The 21,944-nt window shown below is 43.9% G+C and overlaps 1 protein-coding gene across 6 annotated transcripts in view; it reads right to left on the bottom strand.

Annotated features, from left to right (window-relative positions):
• Positions 1-21,944, bottom strand: part of ntng2b (netrin g2b) — a 124,493-nt gene that overhangs the window by 9,216 nt on the left and 93,333 nt on the right. Inside the window, exons 2-12 of one of the 6 annotated variants that reach the window (XM_054744501.2) lie at positions 21,733-21,825; positions 21,510-21,578; positions 15,072-17,426; positions 14,813-14,935; positions 14,265-14,384; positions 14,039-14,125; positions 13,820-13,909; positions 9,155-9,247; positions 8,964-9,056; positions 5,804-5,878; positions 2,510-2,677 (exon numbers count right to left, since the gene is read on the bottom strand). In XM_054744501.2, coding sequence (XP_054600476.2) covers positions 2,510-2,677; positions 5,804-5,878; positions 8,964-9,056; positions 9,155-9,247; positions 13,820-13,909; positions 14,039-14,125; positions 14,265-14,384; positions 14,813-14,935; positions 15,072-17,426; positions 21,510-21,578; positions 21,733-21,825 — 3,366 coding nt within the window. Of the gene's footprint in view, positions 1-2,509; positions 2,678-5,803; positions 5,879-8,001; positions 8,700-8,963; positions 9,057-9,154; positions 9,248-13,819; positions 13,910-14,038; positions 14,126-14,264; positions 14,385-14,812; positions 14,936-15,071; positions 17,427-21,509; positions 21,579-21,732; positions 21,826-21,944 lie in introns of those variants that run through there. The other 5 variants (XM_054744504.2, XM_054744502.2, XM_054744503.2 and 2 more) reach the window with 5 other exon arrangements.

The following is a 21,944-nucleotide window of genomic DNA, read 5'->3' as shown; positions in this document are numbered from 1 at the left end:
GTGCTGCAAATCAGCCTTGAGACAAAAACGTGTATGAAAGTGACAACGCTGGTGTGGTGTGTAGTTCACGGTAATGGTCATGTTGCAATGATTACACAAAATGTGTTGTGTAACTGAAGCAGGCAGCCGCTAATGTCGTTCGTGTTTCTGTTTACTTTGCTTGTCAGAATAAACAGAGCATCCGTTAATCTCCGAAGACAAGCAGTGTCACGGCGATCGTTCCATTGACCCGCAAAATGTAGAATAGATCCGGTTACAACTTCGGTTCAGCTGTGAGAAGCCCAGACAGCCAGTTCTGAGGACTGCTGTCCCCACAGCTCACTAGCTATAGGGAGCCTAAGTCACTTCCGCATCACGGGTCCCCGGAAGAACGAAAAAAAAATGCAAGTCAACGGGGCTAAAAGCGCTTTTTTCTAATTCCGCTTGTTTTGTGGCATGGATTTCACATATGATGCCTGTAAATTTTAAAGACACATTTTGATACCAAGAACGCACTTATTTGCGAACAGGGGGAACAATATTTTTGTCAAGTTCTGAAGTAAGGAGGAGGTTAGGACCCAATATGCAGATGACCCCAGATGACACGAGGCAGGAGCGTTTAAAATTAAATCCTTTATTTAGGAAGATGCGCCCAAAAAATCCCAAAGGGGTAGGAAACCAAAAATCAAAAGTCTATGAACTCAGGGCACTGAAATCTCACCAAGAGCACCAAAACCTGGAGACGTAAAGCTCAACATAGAGCACGAACAGACGCTGACAATAATACAATGGACCGACAAGAACAATGAGACAAGGAGAGGCTTTATACACTGGGGCTGGAGTGATAGGAGACGAGGAGCAGGTGTGTGGAGAACTGGCACAGGTGAAATCACAAATGAGGAGAGGAGCAGAGCAGGACACCAGACCTGACACACACACACACACACACACACACACACACACACACACACACACACACACACACACACACACACACACACACACACACACACACACATACTGAGCTGGGGAACAAGAGGCTGGAGCTACAACTAGAGGGGCTGAGGATGACTGGATGACACAGGACCTGGGAGGAATGATTTTAAAAGGCTATAACTTAAGACACATAACAGAGATGCAGACAAAGGACACATGAGGCGCTAAGAGAACACAAAAGGGAATCTAGAGAGGGATGGAGAGACATTAGGAGACACATGGGGAAAGACGCAGACACAGACCATGACAATTTTAGGTTTTTTGTGACAATAAGTCCAGGACTACAAATGCACTTCACGAAAGTGATGTCGTCGAACCAGACAAGGAGAAAACTGAGGGAAAAGTGCTATAAGTTCAGCAAACTTCCCACCGGAGGAAACAACCACCATAAAGCTGCTCATTTGGTAGGTAGCAACTACATTGGGGAGAGGAGATTATGTGGTGACGTCACATATGCAACGTGCTGATTTCTAGTTTGTAGTCATGTTAATTACGAACTTTTACAAGCTAATAAATCTCAAAGTACATGACTGGTGTGGTCGAAACACCCATCAATAGTTTTAATTTAAATTGCAGTACAACATATGTGCGATCCAGGGCGTAAGACAAAGCGGATTAGAAAATTGCGTTTTTAGCCCGGTTGACTTACGCTCCCTGTTTCAAACGTGTCTGGAAGCTTTGCGCTAAACACAGTTAGCTTTGAGATGTTTCTTTTTTTTAATTCATCTGCACAAAGATGTGTTAGATAATTTCAAGTAGTTTACATCCCCATTTTGTTAGCCTACATCATGTATTTATTTGTATTGGTGTTTCTTCTTCTTGTATGTACCTGCACTTGTAAAGTGACCTTGAGAGTCTTGAAAGGCGCTTGAAATAAAATGTATTATTTTTATTATTATCACGGAGATACAGCTCTGGCTGGAGACGGAGTTCTCCCCTCCAGCTAATGTGGATGTGTGCAGTTACCCAGATGTAAACATTCAATGGGTCGGTCTATAATCAGAAATAATCACGAAAAATTAGGTTTTCAGTGTTCCCCGCCTTTACCTTACACACACGTTGCTGGAATCACATTTGTGATCAAATCTTAAATAAGAACTAAAATGATAAAGAGACACTTTATCCACTATTAAAGTCCTCCTTAGTGTTCAAATGTTTCTATCATGCATCAGTGTGTCTGTCACTGGGATGACGTGTGAAGGACTTCTGTTTCAAACATCCAGAGTTTACATTTATAACCAGATCTAAAAAAGTATTATTATCGCCAATTAACTTCGTTTTTCAGTTGGAAAACCTACAATTTAATTAGTTAACTGATTTTCAAAGCTTGTGCAGATTCCTGTTCTCTGCTTCACACACACACACACACACACACACACACACACACACACACACACACACACACACACACACACACACACACACACACACACACACACACACACACACACACACACACACACACACACACACACACACACACACACACACACACACGTACAGGCACAATCCCACAGCGTCCCAGAAGACTGACCGATGCAGACGTTCTCATCATCCAGCTCGGCAGAGGCGTTGCGGAAGTATCCCAGTCTGCAGTGTTGGCAGTTCTGGCCTCTGGTGTTGTGCTTGCAGCTGACGCAAGTGACGATGTTCAGGTAGTCGATGTAGCTGCAGCGATTGGAGTGGCCGTTGCACTCACAGTCTGCAAGAAAGAAACAGATTTTCTTTTAGTTCCAAGAGGAAGATAACGATTTTATGTTGGGGGTAAAAAGCCGATGAGGGAGAATGTTGCGTTATTACAAACAAGATTACTGGAAATGATAAATGAAACAGATCTTTCCGAAAGTTTTACTTCTGTCAGTTTAAAGAATGAATGGCTCTGAAAGCCAGTGTGTGTGTGTGTGTGTGTGTGTGTGTGTGTGTGTGTGTGTGTGCGTGTGTGTGTGTGTGTGTGTTATTAGGCACCTCTCTCCATCTACATTGGTTTAATAAAGACAGACCACTCCCTATCACAGATCTGCTGAGTCAGCCTTGATGTGTTGCACTGATTACTGAAGGGAATTCCACCATTCTCTCTCTCTCTCTCTCTCTCTCTCTCTCTCTCTCTCTCTCTGTGTGTGTGTGTGTGTGTGTGTGTGTGTGCGTGCGTGCAGGTCTGAGGGAACAGCCATATTAACTGTGTCTGGGAATTTAATTGTGCCACCGGATGAGACAAGCTACAAAACCATAACTGAGGGAGTTTGAGGTGAGCGAGGTGTTTCCAGACTCCACATGAAACTATGAAATCAGTTTGACCCGGATTAACCTGATAGAGAGCACGGCCTCAACTCCAGAGCTGGACGATAAACCCCCAGAGATAAATGCCATAAAGTTGTTTGGATAAGAGTGATGAATGTAAATGAAATGCATTTGGGGCAACCTTCATCTGGAAGACTGTCCTGCTCTCAAAAACGAAAGCAAGGGTTGTTTGTTGATGCGGTGAATAACTAATTATAATTATCCGAGGACAATGCAATGTCCAGTGGTCTGCACGCGAATCCTAAAAAAAAAACAGGAAATATTGTACAAATTATGTATTTTACCTTTCAGAAACGTTCTGGTTTGTTTTTAACTCCTAATGAAGAAAGGTATTTTTAAAAATGGACTCCTTACAAATATAGTTGCTAAATCTGATGAGAACCCCTTTTATCATTTTTTTTTCACGTGTAAATGAATTATTTAACTACAGTATTTTGTTTCTTTTGATTTGAAAGGCTTCAGATGCATAGTGATCAAAGTTTTGGAAACACAACTTACCTACTGGTCTTTTGACAAACATAATACTTTTTAAACTAAATTCGGCTTTGGTGAAGTCCTTCTACACATACTGCTATTTCAACTGTTAGCTTTATTTTTTCCTTTAAGTGTTTTTCTCCCCAGAAGAAGCTACAATGGTGTTCTGCTGAGCTGCGGTGGCCTCATGGAGGGGGGCCATCGGCTAGCACACTGCTGCTAACCACTTAAACATTCTCCCTCTCCTGATAATAACATTTTACTATTAATGTGCTACTAATAGTTCAAAATGTTGGATTAATTATAGATTCATTACGATAAAGACAAAGTGTATCTCTTACGAAATACCGGTATATTATTTCCTAAGATATCACAACTCAGCCATAGAAACACTGGTGTGTGTGTGTGTGTGTGTGTGTGTGTGTGTGTGTGTGTGTCTGTTCTGTCTTCTCGATCCCCAGTGAGTCGTGGTGGATGGCTGCTTATATTGAACCAGGATCCTCTGGAGGTTTCTTCCTGTTAAAAGGGAGTTTTCCTCTCCACTGTCCCTACATGCTTGCTTATGAGGATTGCTGTAAAGACACTGACACTAGTCAGTGACTTGATGCAATCTGCTGGGTTCCTCATATACTTTTTACTGATTGGCTAAATAAACTGAACTGCACTGGAAAGTTTACTTTGAGAAATGTAAACCTCTGAGACGTATCTTGTTGTGATTTGGTGCTATATAAATAAACTGAGTTGAATAATTGATGTAATAAATAATGTAATTTAATGGTAAACACTTAAAAAAAACTATTGATTTAATTAAATCAATGCTGGTCCAGTTTTTCACCCATAATTTCCTGGATCTAGTTTGCACTGAGGTAAAGGTGTATTCGTAAAGTCTAACCAGTTTGCCGATAGTGTAATCACATCTCATTATTACTAACTTTTAAGAATATATTGTGAATATTCTTTTTTCAAGTGCAGTTTTCTTCAAATTTTTAAAGGTGGTAGTTAATTCTACAGTTTTAACTTTCATTTCCATAAATTGGTGCACATTCAGAAGCCTTTATTGGATTTTTTGAAGCAAGCTCAATAATAAAGGCATTTTTCTAAATTTGGGACAAAATCAAAGAAAAACGGGGTTCAAATTTGAATAATTTTCCTCACAGAGAAAGAAAAGCAAATGCCTGACACTAGCAAAGGGAGACTCTACATTGTGCAAGGGGTTGCAGCGTTACGTGGAGACGAGCTGCTCCACACACTATTATCTTGGCTCAGGCTGGTTCCTAATTAAGGTTTTATTAAGCTTTAGAAGTTGGCTGCAATAGTGTGCTGCAAGGCATCACTGTCCTCTAAAGAGGCGTTTACCAGGCATGTTTATGCAAATACACATTTAAATGCACATTAAAAAGCTGGAGTTTAGCTCTTTAATCAGCCATCACATTATTATTTTATTATTGTTTGGTTGATGATGCCAGCTGAAATATTAATGAGCGGGTTTAAAGGAAGCCAACTAGAGGAGAACAGTAAAGTGCCTCACTCAGCACTGAGGGAACCATGCTAGGACGGTGTGTGTGTGTGTGCATGCGTGTGTGTGTGTGTGTGGGGGGGGGGGGGGGTGTAAATAAATATAAATGGCCAATTACTTCACAGACTACAGAGGCAATGAGACATTGTTCCTTAAATTAGTGTTATGAGTCAATGGGCTGTGAACCGTCAACTGTAAAAGAGATACGTTAGGAGAAAAATGTCAACGATGGAAACTGTAAATGTGAAGGAATTAATGATTTTCAGTGTCTCTCATACAGAAAATAAGAGAAAACGTGTTAAAGCAGGGTCTGTTTTCATGAACACTTAATTCTTACCTTAGTCATGCACACAGAGCGATCAACCATGAGAGTGTTGCAGATGTAAATGGACAGAAGGAGCAAAAAGAAGAAGTGAACAACACAAAAACAAAAAAGAAGGGATTTTTCCACTTGAATAACAACACTCGCCATTCAGAAACACGAGGCTTTCGTTTCCCATGTGTTTCATTGAACTATACGCTAAAAGGTTGGTCTCTTACCAATGAAATCGTCATATATAGTCCCAAGAAACTGTTTGATCTGTGGCTCTCCGGTGATCAAGAGTTTCAGAAGACCTTGAGAGATGAAGGAATCTTTATTTAACTTTCTGTCACCTATTGGGCTACAGCTGGAGTCTGTCACACCTTAAGTCAACACAACACAAGGGTCTAATCTGGAATCCCACTAGACTCTACCTAGATACTTTAAAGTGCAGGTTCAATGAGAAACCATTTTTAACTTATTTTTGAAAACGATTAGTCATTCTGAGATTAACATGCAGGCTGAACATAAGAATAGTCTTCTACCTCCAATTCCTGTGTTATCTTCTGATAGAAAACAGACGGACAGACAACAGACAGAAAAGTTTGACAAATCTATGCTACGCTGTCACTTAACGTTCATGAAGGGTTAGGGTTGCGACAGAGAAGGCTGTTTTTGGTTTAGCGTCCAGCAAACAGCAGAGAACGTCTCGGCTAGTAGAAGCTAACTCAGATCAGACAGAGATGCGCCGAGCTGCGGGGAGAAGTGGCGTATTTTGGCAGTTCTGGCTTGCCATAAGAACCAGCCGTCTGCCCGCGCAGCTAACAGAAGCCGCGATCAGACAGATGCGCCGAGCTGCTGGGAGAACCAGCCGTCAGCCCGCGCAGCTAACAGAAGCCGCGATCAGACAGAGATGGACCGGGCTGCGGGGAGGGGATAAGGGTGGAAAACATCGGTCTCACAAGCCGATAGTGGGAACCCAGCTCCACCAACATGTTATATTTCAACCCATCTTCTAAAGTGCAGCATTATGTTAAATGCACTGGGGGTTTTCCCTATTACATTTAAATTTCATGGTTAAACAGTACATGTTAAAATCTAAGCTCAGCTCGGCAGTGACCTAAAATACATAAATATAATTTTACTTACAGAAAAAATGAAGTGGAGACTCCTTGGACGCTCTATTAGTGCAATTAATACCACAGCAAGTCATTTTGTCCAACAATTGCACAAACAATATCCAAACAAGAATACACACACACAGAGACTCAGAATCCCGGAGCAGTTTCCAAGCCAGACCGAGGCCCTACTGGGGCCTTTTCACGGAGCTAGTTCTGTGGTCACGTGGGTCTGATGCTCATTAATTATACAGAATTTTAGGCTTTTAATACACTTAAACAGAAGAGTGAGAAAAAAATTCACCCCCCTCAGAGTTGTCATGAGTGTAAACTAGATAATTTAAACCAAAAACATGTTCTGGTACCAGGCTGTAAACATGCTTATTTCTGCTGTGAAATTGGTATTTTTAACATGGGAGTCAATGAGGATTTGCTCGCTTCTGACACCAGCCCCCAGTGGATGAGGGTGGAACTGCAATTCATTTCACTTCCGGGTTTGACTCGATTTCAGAGCTGCATTGTGGGGGCCTGGTTTGAAGATGCAATGGTCACTATCCCAGTTTGGTAATAATTTGCACACTTGTGTACTACACACTCGAAGCCACTGTGCACTTCCTCCAAGTGAACTTTGCTGAAGACCACAGGGCGAGTATTGGGACTGGGCCTTCCACTTCCTCAAACAGGTACACCAGAGCTTTTTTCTCTAGATACAGACTTCCAACGCACTCGTTCCTACTAGAAACCACTGCAAATGAACAGTATAAAAATACGAGCTAAATTGACCTTTAAACTCAAAGTGACCAGTCGTATTTAAATAAATAACAAGTAAAAGCAGTTTCTCAGCAAACTTGGTCTTTAAAGGAGAAAACCCGCCACTACTTTAGTGGTTCTTTACTAGTTAAATATCATTTGAAATAAAGAGAATTTCTGTGGTACTCATCTATTCAAAATTTGCATCCAAATGAGATCAATTAGCTCAACAAGCCTTAAGAAGGATTTATCAGTTGTGGGTGAGACGTAGAAATCTTACAATTTTATAGTTTTGATGTGAAGTCCTGAAAACACCCTGAAAAAAGGTGTTTGAGCAAGACTTCTAAGGAAATTTACACTGATGAGTCATAACATTAAAAACCCTAACTAGCTGAAGTCAAACGCTGATCAAACATCGGTGCACAGGAGTTTAATCAAACAGACATGTTTAAATCTTGGTAAATTTATACAACCAGTTAAGAACCACTAAGCTTAAATAACACTACCTTTTGTTTTTAGTTTTTCCTTCTCTTGATTATCTTCTTCCCTTTCCCCAAAAGTGTGCCTTGTGGTCTCATGACTGCCTCCTTTCCTCCCAGGTTCAAAGATTTGGTGTGCTACAAATGAGCAGCAACTACAAATCTATTTGTATCGATGCAACATGGATTTTTAATTTTTTTTTAATTTTTTTTCCACATACGAGAGAGCAAAAGGAGCAGCTAGAGTCCACATAGTAAAGGTTTTTCTTTATTCTGTTTTTTATTTTATTTTGATTAGCATCAGCGAATGTGTAAGGCAAAAACAAAACAGTGCAGCGCTATGGTCAAGATCAAGATTTAGAATTATGGCTCATGCTGCCCGACAGCCAATTGTTTAGATAAAAGAAGTTTTTCACTTTCACTGAGTGCTGCCAAGTTTAATTCAGAGTACGAGTACATCTACTGAGCTTTTACTGCATCAATGTGGTGGTTAAAGATAGTCTAAATCTACTAGCTAAAACAAAACACCTTCGTTCTCAGCTTTAATATGTCTAAGGCCATCACCTTCATCATCTTCACCATCATCACCGTGCCTAGATGCTATTTTGTGGCCGTGAGTGTTGTGTGTGTGTTCCTCAGAAATATGGAGGTCTGAAATACCAGCAGTGACTCAAGTTAAAGTCTTGAGATTATCTATGAGAACAATAAAATGAAATGAAAATCCATTCATTTATTCTCACCTCCACTTTTCTCCTCATGTTCCGATGATGCTTTGTAGTCGTGAACAGCTGATTTACCACAAGCAAAATAAAGTTTTATCACTTGGAGTTTCCACGTTCCATTTTTGAGTAAAGAATAGGAATTGCACGTTTTTTATATTTAATTTTTAAAGGTATTTCTTCTCCAAGCCCTAAGAACATTTCGGATTTGTGCCTATCGATCACACGTTCACACAATGGTCTGAAATTAATGTTGCAATTCATTCATTGGTAACTTTTTCATCTACATTCCTTGTTTACTAGAATTTATAAACGCATCTAAAAAGATCGTACCAATCCCTTCGCCATTACGGGTGTGCTCCTCTCCTCTGTGTCCATGTGAGCTTACGGATTTGTGTCCATGAGTCTCATGTGGTGTGTGGGCATCTGAAATGAATATTACCATTGAGGTTACAGTATAACATTTATATAACTGTTGTGATTTAGACCAAAAAAGTCCAAAGTCAGAAGCTATAAGATCACACCCGTCTCTTCTGCTTCAACGTGCTTATGCTCTTCCTCCTCGTGTTCACGTGAGCTTGTTTTGTGGTTGTCAGTCTCACGAGGGTCTGAAAAGTCTAGGATCATTAATGTTAAAATTAAACACAGATTTATTTTTTATTATCCTGAATGTGTTTCAGTAAATCTGAAGGCATTTTTGGCTCTGCATTGGCATCAATGCAACAACGGTGTGAGGCAAAAAAGAAAGAGGATGAAGCCCTTCAACTCTGCCTTCCCCGTAAGCCTTCACCTGCTCTGCCGGCTCGGCCGACTCTTTCTCAGGCAGTTGCCTGAGCCCAGCCTCAGTTCCGGATCCCGAAGCGACCGAAGCCTCAAGCAGTCCAACCGGCTCCTTCGGGCTCAGCGCCTCGACCAGTTTGGCCTCAGAGGTCCGGCAACCAAGCCGCTCCGCCACCAGGACAACCCACCCGACCCGACAGTCAGCAGGTGAGAAAGAAGAAAAGAGCATCCTGACGGAGTTCTTACCTTCCCAACGCTGCAGCTGGCAGTTCCCCGTTCGCCAGCTCCACCTGTTTGGTGTTACCATGTTGCTCAACCCCCCCCCCCCCCTCACGGGACCCCTTCAGAAGAGTCCCCGAGCGGTTCAGGGTGGGGCCAGGACGTGCAACCGGCTGTGCCGGCTCAAACCACACGTCACAAGCACTCACATTGTTTTTTACAAACATGTCACGCTCAAGTAGCATTAAAAATTTCGCCGCCGCATCCAGACAGAATGTCAAGGGCGCAGCAAAAATCAATTTAAATGCCGATGAGCGAAACCAGGCTGGGGTGGCCCCTGGCAGACTTTCCCGCCAGCCACGGGTCGTCCCCGTACGCCAGGGCCGCCAAAGCACAAAGCCCCCCGCGCATGCGCAGTGGTTGCCACAAGCACCACGGCCCCATAGCCTCTGGAGGGAGCTGCTGCTCCGTGTGTCATGGCTGTGTCACCGCTCTCCACTCACATGGAGGAATGGACAGTGGTTTCTGCTTCACATTGGGTGCTAAGAACAATTTTGAGAAGTTACAGGCTCCAATTCGCTTCAGTTCCTCCTCGATTCTCCGGCGTAGTGTTCTCCCATGCCCAGGGTACATCAGCTCACATCCTTCAGGGAGAAATCTCCTCCCTGCTAGAGAAGGGAGCGATATGCATTGTGCCTCTCGATCGGTCTCAGAGCGGTTTCTACTCCAGGTACTTCCTGGTCCCGAAACGGGGAGGGACCGGTATTCGCCCGATCCTGGATCTGAGGGCCCTGAACCGATGCCTCAGAAAGAACAGATTCAAAATGCTCACGCTCTCATCCCTTTTGCGTCTGATTCACCAGAACGACTGGTTCACCTCAATCGATCTGAGGGACGCGTACTTTCATATTCCCGTGTACCCTCCACACAGGAAATTTCTGAGGTTTGCCTTTCAGGGAGTGTGTTACGAATATACCGTGCTCCCTTTCGGCCTCTCGCTGACCCCGAGGGTGTTTGTCAGGTGTACGGAGGTGGCGATCGCCCCTCTGAGAGAGAGGAGCATTCGGCTGGCCACGTACTTAGACGACTGGCTCCTGCTGGCACGGTCCAGAGAGGAGGCAACGTCGAACACGCTGGTTGTGATCCCTCACTTGTGTGGTCTGGGTTTCAGAATAAACTGGCAGAAAAGCGCTTTACTCCCCTCCCAGAAAATAACCTTTCTAGGTCTGAATCTGGACTCAGAGGCGTTCACGGCCCGTCTCTCGGCACCGCGCGTGAACGCGCTCTCGTTCTGCCTGGCGCGCTTCCGCCTACACAGTTCGGTGCGGTTTGCGTTATGCCTCAGGCTTTTGGGTCTCATGGCGTCGGGTATTTCAGTGGTACCACTCGGCCGTCTACACATGAGAGATTTTCAACGCTGGGTGGCTTCTCTGGGACTCTCTCCAGTGCGCCACAGAGCGCGCAGGGTGACGGTCTCTTTAGCGTGCGTCACGGTGCTCCGCTGTTGGCGTCACCCCTCCTTCTTGGCACAGGGGGTGCCTTTGGGGTTAGTTGTCGTGAGGAAAGTTGTCACGACAGATGCAAACCTGTCAGGTTGGGGGGGGGGGCTCCTGGAAGGTCACTCTGTCAGGGGTGTGTGGAGCAGAGAGCTCTGGGGGACACACATAAATTGTCTGGAACTCCTCGCGGTCTTTCTAGCCCTGAGGCGCTTCCTGCCTTTTCTCTCCAGCCATCATGTCCTAGTGAGAACAGACAACACCACGACTGTGGCTTATATAAACCACCAGGGGGGCTGCGCTCCATGCGGTTACACACGCTGGCACGCAGACTGATCCTCTGGTGCAGCAGGCATCTCCTCTCAATCAGAGCCACCCACGTCCCGGGTGTTCTGAATCGGGGGCGGATCTGTTGTCCAGAGGGACTACCCTGTATGGAGATTGGAGCCTGCATCCAGCAGTGTTGGAACAGATTTGGATCCGGTTCGGCACAGCCGTAGTGGATCTCTTTGCCTCCAAGGAGAATGCTCAGTGTCCACTGTTTTTCTCCCTGCGCGACCGAGACGCTCCACTCGGCGTGGACGCGCTGGCACACGACTGGCCACGGGAACTTCTTTACGCTTTTCCCCCAGTGGCCCTGATACCACCCACCTTGTTGAGGGTACGAACCCAGCGCCACACTCTCATTCTGGTGGCCCCATACTGGCCAGCCATGCATTGGGTGGCGGACATTTTCCAGCTCCTGGAGGGCCAACCTTGGAAACTGCCGCTTCGCAGGGACCTGGTGTCCCAAGCTGGAGGCTCAATATTCCACCCTCATCCAGAATGACTGGCCCTGTGGGCCTGGCCCCTGAGGGGTGCGGGTTAGGGTCAGCAGAGCTGCCCCAGGCAGTCATTTGAACCATTCAGAATGCCAGGACCCCCTCCACTAGATCCCTATATGACTGTAAATGGAGGGTGTTTGAAGCCTGGTGTCAGGGCAGGGATGCCTCACCCTTCCAGTGCCCTGTGCAAGACTTGCTGGATGGGAAAATGGCTTTCTCCACCATTAAAGTGTACCTAGCAGCCATTTACGCCCGACACTTGGGTTTTGGGAAGAAATTGGCCGGTCAACACCCCCTGGTGTGTAGCTTCATGAGGGGTGCGCGCAGGCTTCTCCCTGTGTCTCGACCCCTGGTGCCCTCATGGGATCTGTCCTTGGTGCTGTCGGCCCTCTCCGGGCCTCCATTTGAGCCTATGGACGGCCTGGACCTTAAGGTCCTGTTTCTTAAGGTGGTGCTACTCCTGGCTTTGGTGTCTGCAAAGCGAGTTAGTGACTTACAGGCTCTCTCTGTGCACCCATCCTGCACCCAGTTTGCACCAGGTGACATGAAGGTGTCCCTGAAGCCCAACCCTGCCTTTGTGCCTAAGGTAGTGGGCTCATTTTCTCCTATTCCCCACACAGCTTTTTACCCACCGCCCTTCTCCTCTCCTGAGGAGGAGCGGTTGCACAAGCTGTGTCCGATCCGCGCGCTCAAGGAGTATGTTAATCGGACGGAGAACCTTCACGGGGGGACCAGCTTTTTGTGTCATGGGGTGGACCTTGTAAGGGGAAACCCGTCACAAAGCAGCGGCTTTCCCACTGGATTGTGGAGGCTATTTCTATGGCTTACTCCTGCACCTGTAGGGCTCAGGGCCCATTTTACTAGAGGCCTGTCTGCTTTTTGGGCCCTTTTTTGGGGGCTGTCAGTCCAGGAGATTTGTACTGCAGCAAGTTGGGCTTCTCCACTTGCATTTGCATGCTTCTATAAGCTTGACGTTTCGGTCCCTGCAATGACTCACACGATTCTGAGTGTGGGGTCCTCGGCGGGCCAAGACGTACCTCTGTAGGTTGGTGATCGCTGGATAAGCTGTCTGGCAATACGGGAGTCTCCATATCCCATAGTGAGAAATCGAAACAAATGTTAAGAAAGAGAACATTAGGTTACTGTTGTAACCCCGGTTCTCTGGTGCGTGCGTTGGGACACTTGCTACTTATAGTAGCAGGTGACGCATACGTCACGGTCACTGGCCAATCAGGATTGGCGTATTGAGATACGTGCTTCTGAGGAATCCGCGGAGGGGCGTATCCCATAGTGAGACATCTCACTCATGATAGAGAACCCGGGTTACGACAGTAACCTAAAGATTTATTCCCTTTGATCTGCTTTTACTGAAAAAAATCACCCTACCTAAACCTGAAAAACACTGTTCCCATAAGAACAACACCTTAAGAGACATGCCTTTGCTTTCATGCTGTATGTGTATGCTCGTCTTCTTCGTGTGCAAGCCTGTTGACGTGTCTCATGTACATTTCCATGCGACATGTTGCCCCATTTGCAGGTAAGCATCGCTTTTTTTAGTATCTGTTATTTTGTTCCGGAGCTCTGTTTTGTAATTCTGCCTTTAGACTTAACAAATCAAGAGTCTAAATATATACCTGTCAATTCAGCATTGTGTGTGTGCCTGCTCTTCCTCCCCAGGAGAGCCTTGTGTTTCTGAGAGACCCATGAGGGTCTGAAACTACTTGTGCTATTAATAAAAACAAGTAGGCTAAACACCAGTTGAAAAAATCTATCTACTGGCTATGAAATTCTGTTTTTGGGAAATTGATCTTCTTGATGTTTTTTTTACTAGCTTACAGGGTTTTAGCTGCCACTACAGAGTAATAATTACCTGTTATTTCAGTTTCTCCATGTGACCCTGCTGATTTGTGTCTGTGGCTCTCATGCACATGCCTGTGAGAATCGTGATGGTGTGATGAACCTATAGTTAATAAGATTACAGGTAAACATTTGTTGTTTGACCTCCAGTTTTTAATTCCCCCCCCCCCCCCCCCCCAAATTATCACCTGCTGATTAATTTTGCCATTTTGAAAGAAATCTATAGATTCACCTGATCTTTCAGCTTTACTGTGTACTTGATCTGCATCTCCATGTCCGTGTGACCCCGTTGTTTTGTGTCCGTGAGACTCGTGGAGTTCTGAAATCACTATCACGTTAATTTGTAAACACTTACAGGTTTTTCAGCATTCTGGTCATTTGAGTGTGATGCTTCTTAAACACATCTACTTGATATTTTCAACACTAGAGTTAAAATGATCTACGTGGAAATTATTTACCTGCCCCTTTAGTTGTTCGACGTGTGTGTTCATCTTCTCCATGTTCCTGTGAGCTTGTTACTTGTTGATGGCCGTGAGTCTCATGAGCATGTCTGTGAGACTCATGAGGGTTTGGAGAACCTATTAGGTTTACAGGTAAGCATTTGTATACATTTCTACTTCAAAAAGTTTCTTTAGGTACCATTCCACTTTTATGTGAATGTGATCTGTCATAAATTCATTCAAATGAACTACCCAATAGGATGATCTGCCCTGACAGAGTTATAGGCGCTCAGCTACATTGTTCTATGCGCCTACACTGCCAGAACAGGATTGGTTTAATAAAACCAAACCTTTTTAGGTTTAAAAGAGAAAGTATTTAGATAAGATTGTACAGCTGGCTCCAGGTCAGTTGAGTTAATAAAGGGCAGCGGGGAGATTTAACTGAACATTCATAATTTCTTTTTTACATTGTTGAGACAATATGCAATCTGGATCTCAGGTAACGAGATCTTGTCATTTTCATACTACAGTTTAAAGGACAACCACTGCTAAATCTAGAAGGTTACCTGTCATTTCAACATTTTGGTGTGTATGCTCGTCTTCTCCATGTCCATGTGTGCTTGTTGTTTTGTGGCCATAACTTTCATGTGCATGACCAATAGTCTTGTGTTTGTGAGACTTGCGAGGGTCTGAAATAAATCATTAGGTTTACAGGTAAACATTCTATATCAATTTAAACTTTTATGTGTTTGTGTTGTAATCTACATAATATTTCTGTCACTAGAATTCCAAAGAACATAGCTAGTACAGCATCTAACAGATTACCTGTCCTCGCAAAGTTTCTGTCAAGCTCCTCCTCTCCATGTCCCAGTGGGGTTGTTTTGTGGCCATGACTCTCATGTGCATTTCCATTGGTCTCGTTTGCATGTCCCAGAGTCTTACGTGCATGTCCATGACTCTCATGCGCATTTCCAGTAGTCTCATTTGCATGTCCCCGAGTCTCATGTGCAATTCCATTGGTCTCATGTGCATTTGCATGAATCTTATGTGTGTTTCCATGAATCTCATGTGGATTTCTATTGGTCTCATGTGCATTTCCGTGAGCCTCATGTGCATTTCCATTACGCTCATGTGCATTTCCATGAGTCCTATATGCATGTCCCTGAGTTCCGTGTGCATTTTCATGAGACTCGGGTGCGCTTCTATGACTCTCATGTGCATGTCCATGAGTCTTGGGTGAATTTCCATGAGTCTCATGTGCATTTCCATTAGTCTTGTGTTCATTTCCGTTAGTCTCATATGCATGTCCATGAATCTCGTGTGTATGTCTATGACTCTCAGACTCATGAACATTTCCATTAGTCTTATGTGCATGTCCATGAGTTTCATGTGTATTTCCATGATTTTTTTGTGCATGTCCCTGAGTCTCATGTGCATTTCCATGACTCTCATGTGCATGTCCATGAGTTCTACGGCTATTTCCATGAGTCTCCTTTGAATTTTCATTAGTCTCATGCACATTTCCATCAGTTTCATGTGAAATTCCATGAGTTTCATGTGCATTTCCATGAGTGTGATGTACATGTCCATTAGTCTCATGTGCATTTTCATTAGTTTTGTGTGCATTTCCAATAGTCTCATGAGCCTGTCCATGAGTCTCATGTCTATTTCCATGAATCTCAGGTGAATTTCCAAGAGTCTTATGTGCATGTGTCTGAGTCTCGTGTGCATTTCCATGAGTGTGATGTGCATGTCCCTGAGTTTCGTGTGCGTGTCCCTGAGTCTCCTGTGCTTTTGCATGAGTTTTATGTGCATGTCCATGGGTGTGATGTGAATTTTCATGAGTTTTATGTGCATGTCCTTGAGTCTCGTGTGCACGTCCTTGAGTCTCATGTGCATGTCCCTGAGTATTATGTGCATGTCCCTGAGTCTCATGTGCATTTCCATGAGTTTTATGTGCATGTCCCTGAGTCTCATGTACATGTCCCTTAGTCTCATGTGCATGTCCCTGAGTCTCGTGTACATGTCCCTGAGTCTCATGTGCATTTCCAAGAGTTTTATGTGCATGTCCCTGAGTCTCGTGTACATGTCCCTGAGTCTCATGTGCATGTCCCTGAGTATCATGTGCATGTCCATGGGTGTGATGTGAATTTTCATGAGTTTTATGTGCAAGTCCCTGAGTCTCATGTGCATGTCCCTGAGTTTTATGTGCATGTCCCTGAGTCTCGTGTACATGTCCCTTAGTCTCATGTGCATGTCCCTGAGTCTCATGTGCATTTCCAAGAGTTTTATGTACATGTCCCTGAGTCTCGTGTACATGTCCCTGAGTCTCATGTGCATGTCCCTGAGTCTCGTGTACATGTCCCTGAGTCTCATGTGCATGTCCCTGAGTATCATGTGCATGTCCATGGGTGTGATGTGAATTTTCATGAGTTTTATGTGCAAGTCCCTGAGTCTCATGTGCATGTCCCTGAGTTTTATGTGCATGTCCCTGAGTCTCGTGTACATGTCCCTTAGTCTCATGTGCATGTCCCTGAGTCTCATGTGCATTTCCAAGAGTTTTATGTACATGTCCCTGAGTCTCGTGTACATGTCCCTGAGTCTCATGTGCATGTCCCTGAGTCTTGTGTGCATGTCCCTGAGTCTCATGTGCATTTCCAAGAGTTTTATGTGCATGTCCCTGAGTCTCGTGTACATGTCCCTGAGTCTCGTGTACATGTCCCTGAGTCTCGTGTACATGTCCCCGAGTCTCGTGTACATGTCCCTGAGTCTCATGTGCATGTCCCCGAGTCTCGTGTGCATGTCCCCGAGTCTCGTGTGCATGTCCCTGAGTCTCGTGTGCATGTCCCTGAGTGTCATGTGCATGTCCCCGAGTCTTGTGTGCATGTCCCTGAGTGTCGTGCACATGCCCCTGAGTCTTGTGTGCATGTCCCCAAGTCTCGTGTGCATTTCCATGAGTTTTATGTGCATGTCCCTGAGTCTTGTGTGCATGTCCCTGAGTGTCGTGCACATGTCCCTGAGTCTTGTGTGCATGTCCCTGAGTGTCGTGCACATGTCCCTGAGTCTTGTGTGCATGTCCCTGAGTGTCGTGCACATGTCCCTGAGTCTTGTGTGCATGTCCCTGAGTGTCGTGTGCATTTCCATGAGTTTTATGTGTGTGTCTGTGAAAACTGTGAGCATCTGAGAAAAAAAAAAGTTTTGTAAATTAATTTTTACCTTTACATTTTTGTTATTTTAAGTATTTTTTGTAAACGTATCTAATATGGACTTTACCAGAACACGTTACCACTACATCAAAAACAATAGCACTCCTTTCAGCATGAACACCATTTTTGGGGTGGGGACAGGTATTAAACATTAATTTTTGTTATAATTTCAATATGTGTTTACTGAATTTAGATACCACTTTGTTTGCAAGACTGACACAATAATAGTAATCAGTGTTAGAACCAAACATTTAGATCCACTTGTTCTGTTTTAGTGTTTAGGTAAGATGTATATGCTGATTATTCTTAAAATGTCACTAAATTTTCCCTAAAAACTGTGACCTGTCCTTTCCATGTTGTCGTTCCTATGACCCCCTTTGAGCCCATGCTTAGGTTTGTTTTTTTAGGATGTAGGTCATACATCTTAAATACATCTGAGCATTTAGATAATGGTATATTTCACTGAAATGTCCCCTGATATTCCTGATTACTGTATTAAAGATCACAATAAACTCCTACTGCAAAGAGCCTTGTGCTGTCCGTGCTCTGGTGAGGATGTTTTTTAACCATGAATTTCATGTTCATGTCTTTAAGACTTGTGGGAGATTGGAACACTAAAGATTGTTTTGCAGATTTACAGTGGTGTGAAAAACCATTTGCCCCCTTCCTGATTTCTTATTCTTTTGCATGTTTGTCACACAAAATGTTTCTGATCATCAAACACATTTAACCATTAGTCAAAGATAACACAAGTAAACACAAAATGCAGTTTTGTAATGATGGTTTTTATTATTTAGGGAGAGAACAAAATCCAAACCTACATTGCTCTGTGTGAAAAAGTAATTGCCCCCTGAACCTAATAACTGGTTGGGCCTCCCTTAGCAGCAATAACTGCAATCAAGCGTTTGTGATAACTTGCTACAAGTCTTTTACAGCGCTCTGGAGGAATTTTGGCCCACTCATCTTTGCAGAATTGTTGTAATTCAGCTTTATTTGAGGGTTTTCTAGCATGGACCGCCTTTTTAAGGTCATGCCATAGCATCTCAATAGGATTCAGGTCAGGACTTTGACAAGGCCACTCCAAAGTCTTCATTTTGTTGTTCTTCAGCCATTCAGAGGTGGATTTGCTGGTGTGTTTTGGGTCATTGTCCTGCTGCAGCACCCAAGATCGCTTCAGCTTTAGTTGACGAACAGATGGCCGGACATTCTCCTTCAGGATGTTTTGGTAGACAGTAGAATTCATGGTTCCATTTATCACAGCAAGCCTTCCAGTTCCTGAAGCAGCAAAACAACCCCAGACCATCACACTACCACCACCATATTTTACTGTTGGTATGATGTTCTTTGTCTGAAATGCTGGGTTACTTCTACGCCAGATGTAACGGGACGTTTGCCCTTCCAAAAGGTTCAGCTTTTGTCTCATCAGTCCACAAGGTACTTTCCCCAAAAGTCTTGGCAATCGTTGAGATGTTTCTTAGCAAAATTGAGACGAGCCCTAATGTTCTTATTGCTTAACAGTGGTTTGTGTCTTGGAAATCTGCCATGCAGGTCATTTTTGCCCAGTCTCTTTCTTATGGTGGAGTCGTGAACACTGACCTTAATTGAGGCAAGTGAGGCCTGCAGTTCTTTAGAAGTTGTCCTGGGGTCTTTAGTGACCTCTCGGATGAGTTGTCTCTGCGCTCTTGGGGTAATTTTGGTCGGCCGCCCACTCCTGGAAAGGTTCACCACTGTTCCATGTTGTTGCTATTTGTGGATAATGGCTCTCACTGTGGTTCGCTGGAGTCCCAAAGCTTTAGAAATGGCTTTATAACCTTTACCAGACTGATAGATCTGAATTACTTTTGTTCTAATTTGTTCTTGAATTTCTTTGGATCTTGGCATGATGTCTAGCTTTTGAGGTGCTTTTGGTCTACTTCTCTGTGTCAGGCAGCTCATATTTAAGTGATTTCTTGACTGAAACAGGTGTGGCAGTAATCAGACTTGGGGGTGGCTACAGAAATTGAACTCAGGTGTGAAACACCAAAGTTGGGTTATTTTTTAACAAGGGGGGCAATTACTTTTCACACAGGGCAATGTAGGTTTGGATTTTGTTCTCTCCCTAAATAATAAAAACAATCATTTCAAAACTGCATTTTGTGTTTACTTGTGTTATCTTTGACTAATGGTTACCGTAAATCCTCTAGTACAGGCCCGGGCCTGTATTTGACTCAAGCTCATCAAGCTCCAGGCCATTATTGGAAGGAGGACCAGAATTTGAGGCAGGCCTCTATTTCTATTTGAGCAAAATGAACTAATGGTTCGCTGGAGTTTTTGACAATTAAAATTGCGCCCACATTGTCAAAGTTAAACACATTTCTTTTAACAACGGTAGTTTCTGCTTCAGCCATCTCCCCCCTCCCCCTGCTTCAGCCCTCTCCCCCCTCCCCCTGCGCAGCAGCCGCAAACTCACTGATGCGCCTGCAGCCTCTCGGAGTTCCTGCTGCTCTAAACATTAAAATAATTATTTCATTTTCTGTTCCTCACTTCTGATTACCTTCAATGGTGTCTGTTTGTTGCAACCACCAGGTACAAAAACTAACTTGTTTATATTTGACTATTTTTCTGTCCTGCCTGTTTATTATCTTCCTGCATCTCCTCTCAATCCTAAAGAAAAACTGCTACCTGGGTTTATATATATTCACCTTATGAGTTACCTTTGAACTGCAGTTCTAAAAGATCTACCGACCGCAAAAGTGCTCCCGGCCGCATCAGTTAGGTGCGTCACCGAGGACAAAGCAGGTGATGCCCCCCGATTCACAGCAGCGAAACGCATCAGGCACAAATAAAAGAATAAAAGACAGAAAACATTGAAGGAAATGAGCCGACATGAACGATCGCGTGTTAAATTAGTTTTTGAGGTGGCCACACCTGATTTGATAATGTTACTGTGGCCCTGCTCAGGACACAGATGTCTGGAACGCATCAACGATCAGAGCATTGCATGCGCAAGCTGGTTAAGATTAGGATGGGGGTGAGGGGAAGGTTAAATTGCAAGAGGGTAAACGTCACAATTTGGTTAAATGTCCGTTTTACGGCGGGCGTCAGATACCGACACTCTGGCACAGTGCGTTGCCTCCCGACGCGCAGGAGCTTGTCACCTGCTGACAGCAGGCTGCTGTCTTTTCCGCGGACTGCATCTTGCCGGTCATTATCACGTGACAGCGACTAGTCGATGACAGGCATAACAAGTCACTATAGAGCGGTGAAGTCGACTAGTGACTAGTTCATACAACCCCTGCTACTGCTCCCCAGAGTATTCTGCAGCATAATCAGCACGTTCTCTTTGAACTTGATATCAAATTTTCGCCTCCTCTTCGTCTCCGCACGGTTAAAGTTACCCTCGCGGTCTATCACTGGCAAATCAAAAGTGAGACGGATGACTCAACCGCCCCCCCCTGTGGTACTTGCTTGTTACCACATTCCACCCGGCCACAATAAAAAATCGGCCATTATTCACCTCCGCCGACTCCGACACCGGCCAAAATATGATACCCAGCAGTTAATTAAATACAGGCTAATATTAGAGGATTTACGGTAAATGTGTTTGATGATCAGAAACATTTTGTGCGACAAACATGCAAAAGAATAAGAAATCAGGAAGGGGGCAAATTGCTTTTCACACCACTGTAAATAAAAAAAAACTACTTCTTCCTCCAATTTTTAAGTTCCTTGACACAGATTTCTTTCATAAAGTTTAAAATTTCAAAGAAGGCCTCAATTTTGGATTGACCACAACTGAATTTAAACAAACCACTCATATAGAAACTACCTTCTCTTTATTTATGCACATCCTCATGCCCTTTTTACCCCATTCATGTGTCTAAACTTAACCCTCAAACATGTGGGGGAACTGTCTCACTTCGGCTGACTGTGAAAAAAGTCGTGAAGAAAGCAGATGAGGGAGTAAGTTCTTGACATTATGAAAGGTTTTAGCTTTTTCTGATCAGCATTAATTTATATTTCTTCAAAAAGGAGATAATTTAAAGAGCCAACTACAACAGGTAAGATCATACAGTACCTGTGTTCTTGTGCTCAGAAGAAGGCGTGCCATGGCTATAAATCTGGTCTCCATCAAACATGTTGGAAACTGCCACATCACAGAAACAGCTCATTGGTTAAAATTCATAATCTCCAAAACCCTATATTTCCAATGTTCTTGCTTTAAAATTTAAACACTAAACTAACATCTAAATAAACTAAAACCTAATCTGTACCAACATGAGCCAAAACGTGTTTTTTACCGTTTCTTTCCGTTTGCTCATCTTCCCGGTGCTCCGATGAGGCTCTTTCCTGAACCTGACTGTCATGTTCGCGATCCACCAAGATGGGGAAAGCTGTTGTATAATGGTTGTCATTCACATAAAGAGCCAAAACCATCGAACATGGAAAATCCTGAGATCTAATTTAGCAAACTGTATCTGGTATTCTGTCATTTTTTTGCCATCTGTTCAGT

The sequence above is a fragment of the Nothobranchius furzeri genome, chromosome 6 (genome assembly GCF_043380555.1).
Source record: "Nothobranchius furzeri strain GRZ-AD chromosome 6, NfurGRZ-RIMD1, whole genome shotgun sequence".
NCBI classification, from domain to species: Eukaryota; Metazoa; Chordata; class Actinopteri; order Cyprinodontiformes; family Nothobranchiidae; genus Nothobranchius; species Nothobranchius furzeri.
This window is presented reverse-complemented; position numbering and strand designations above follow the sequence as displayed.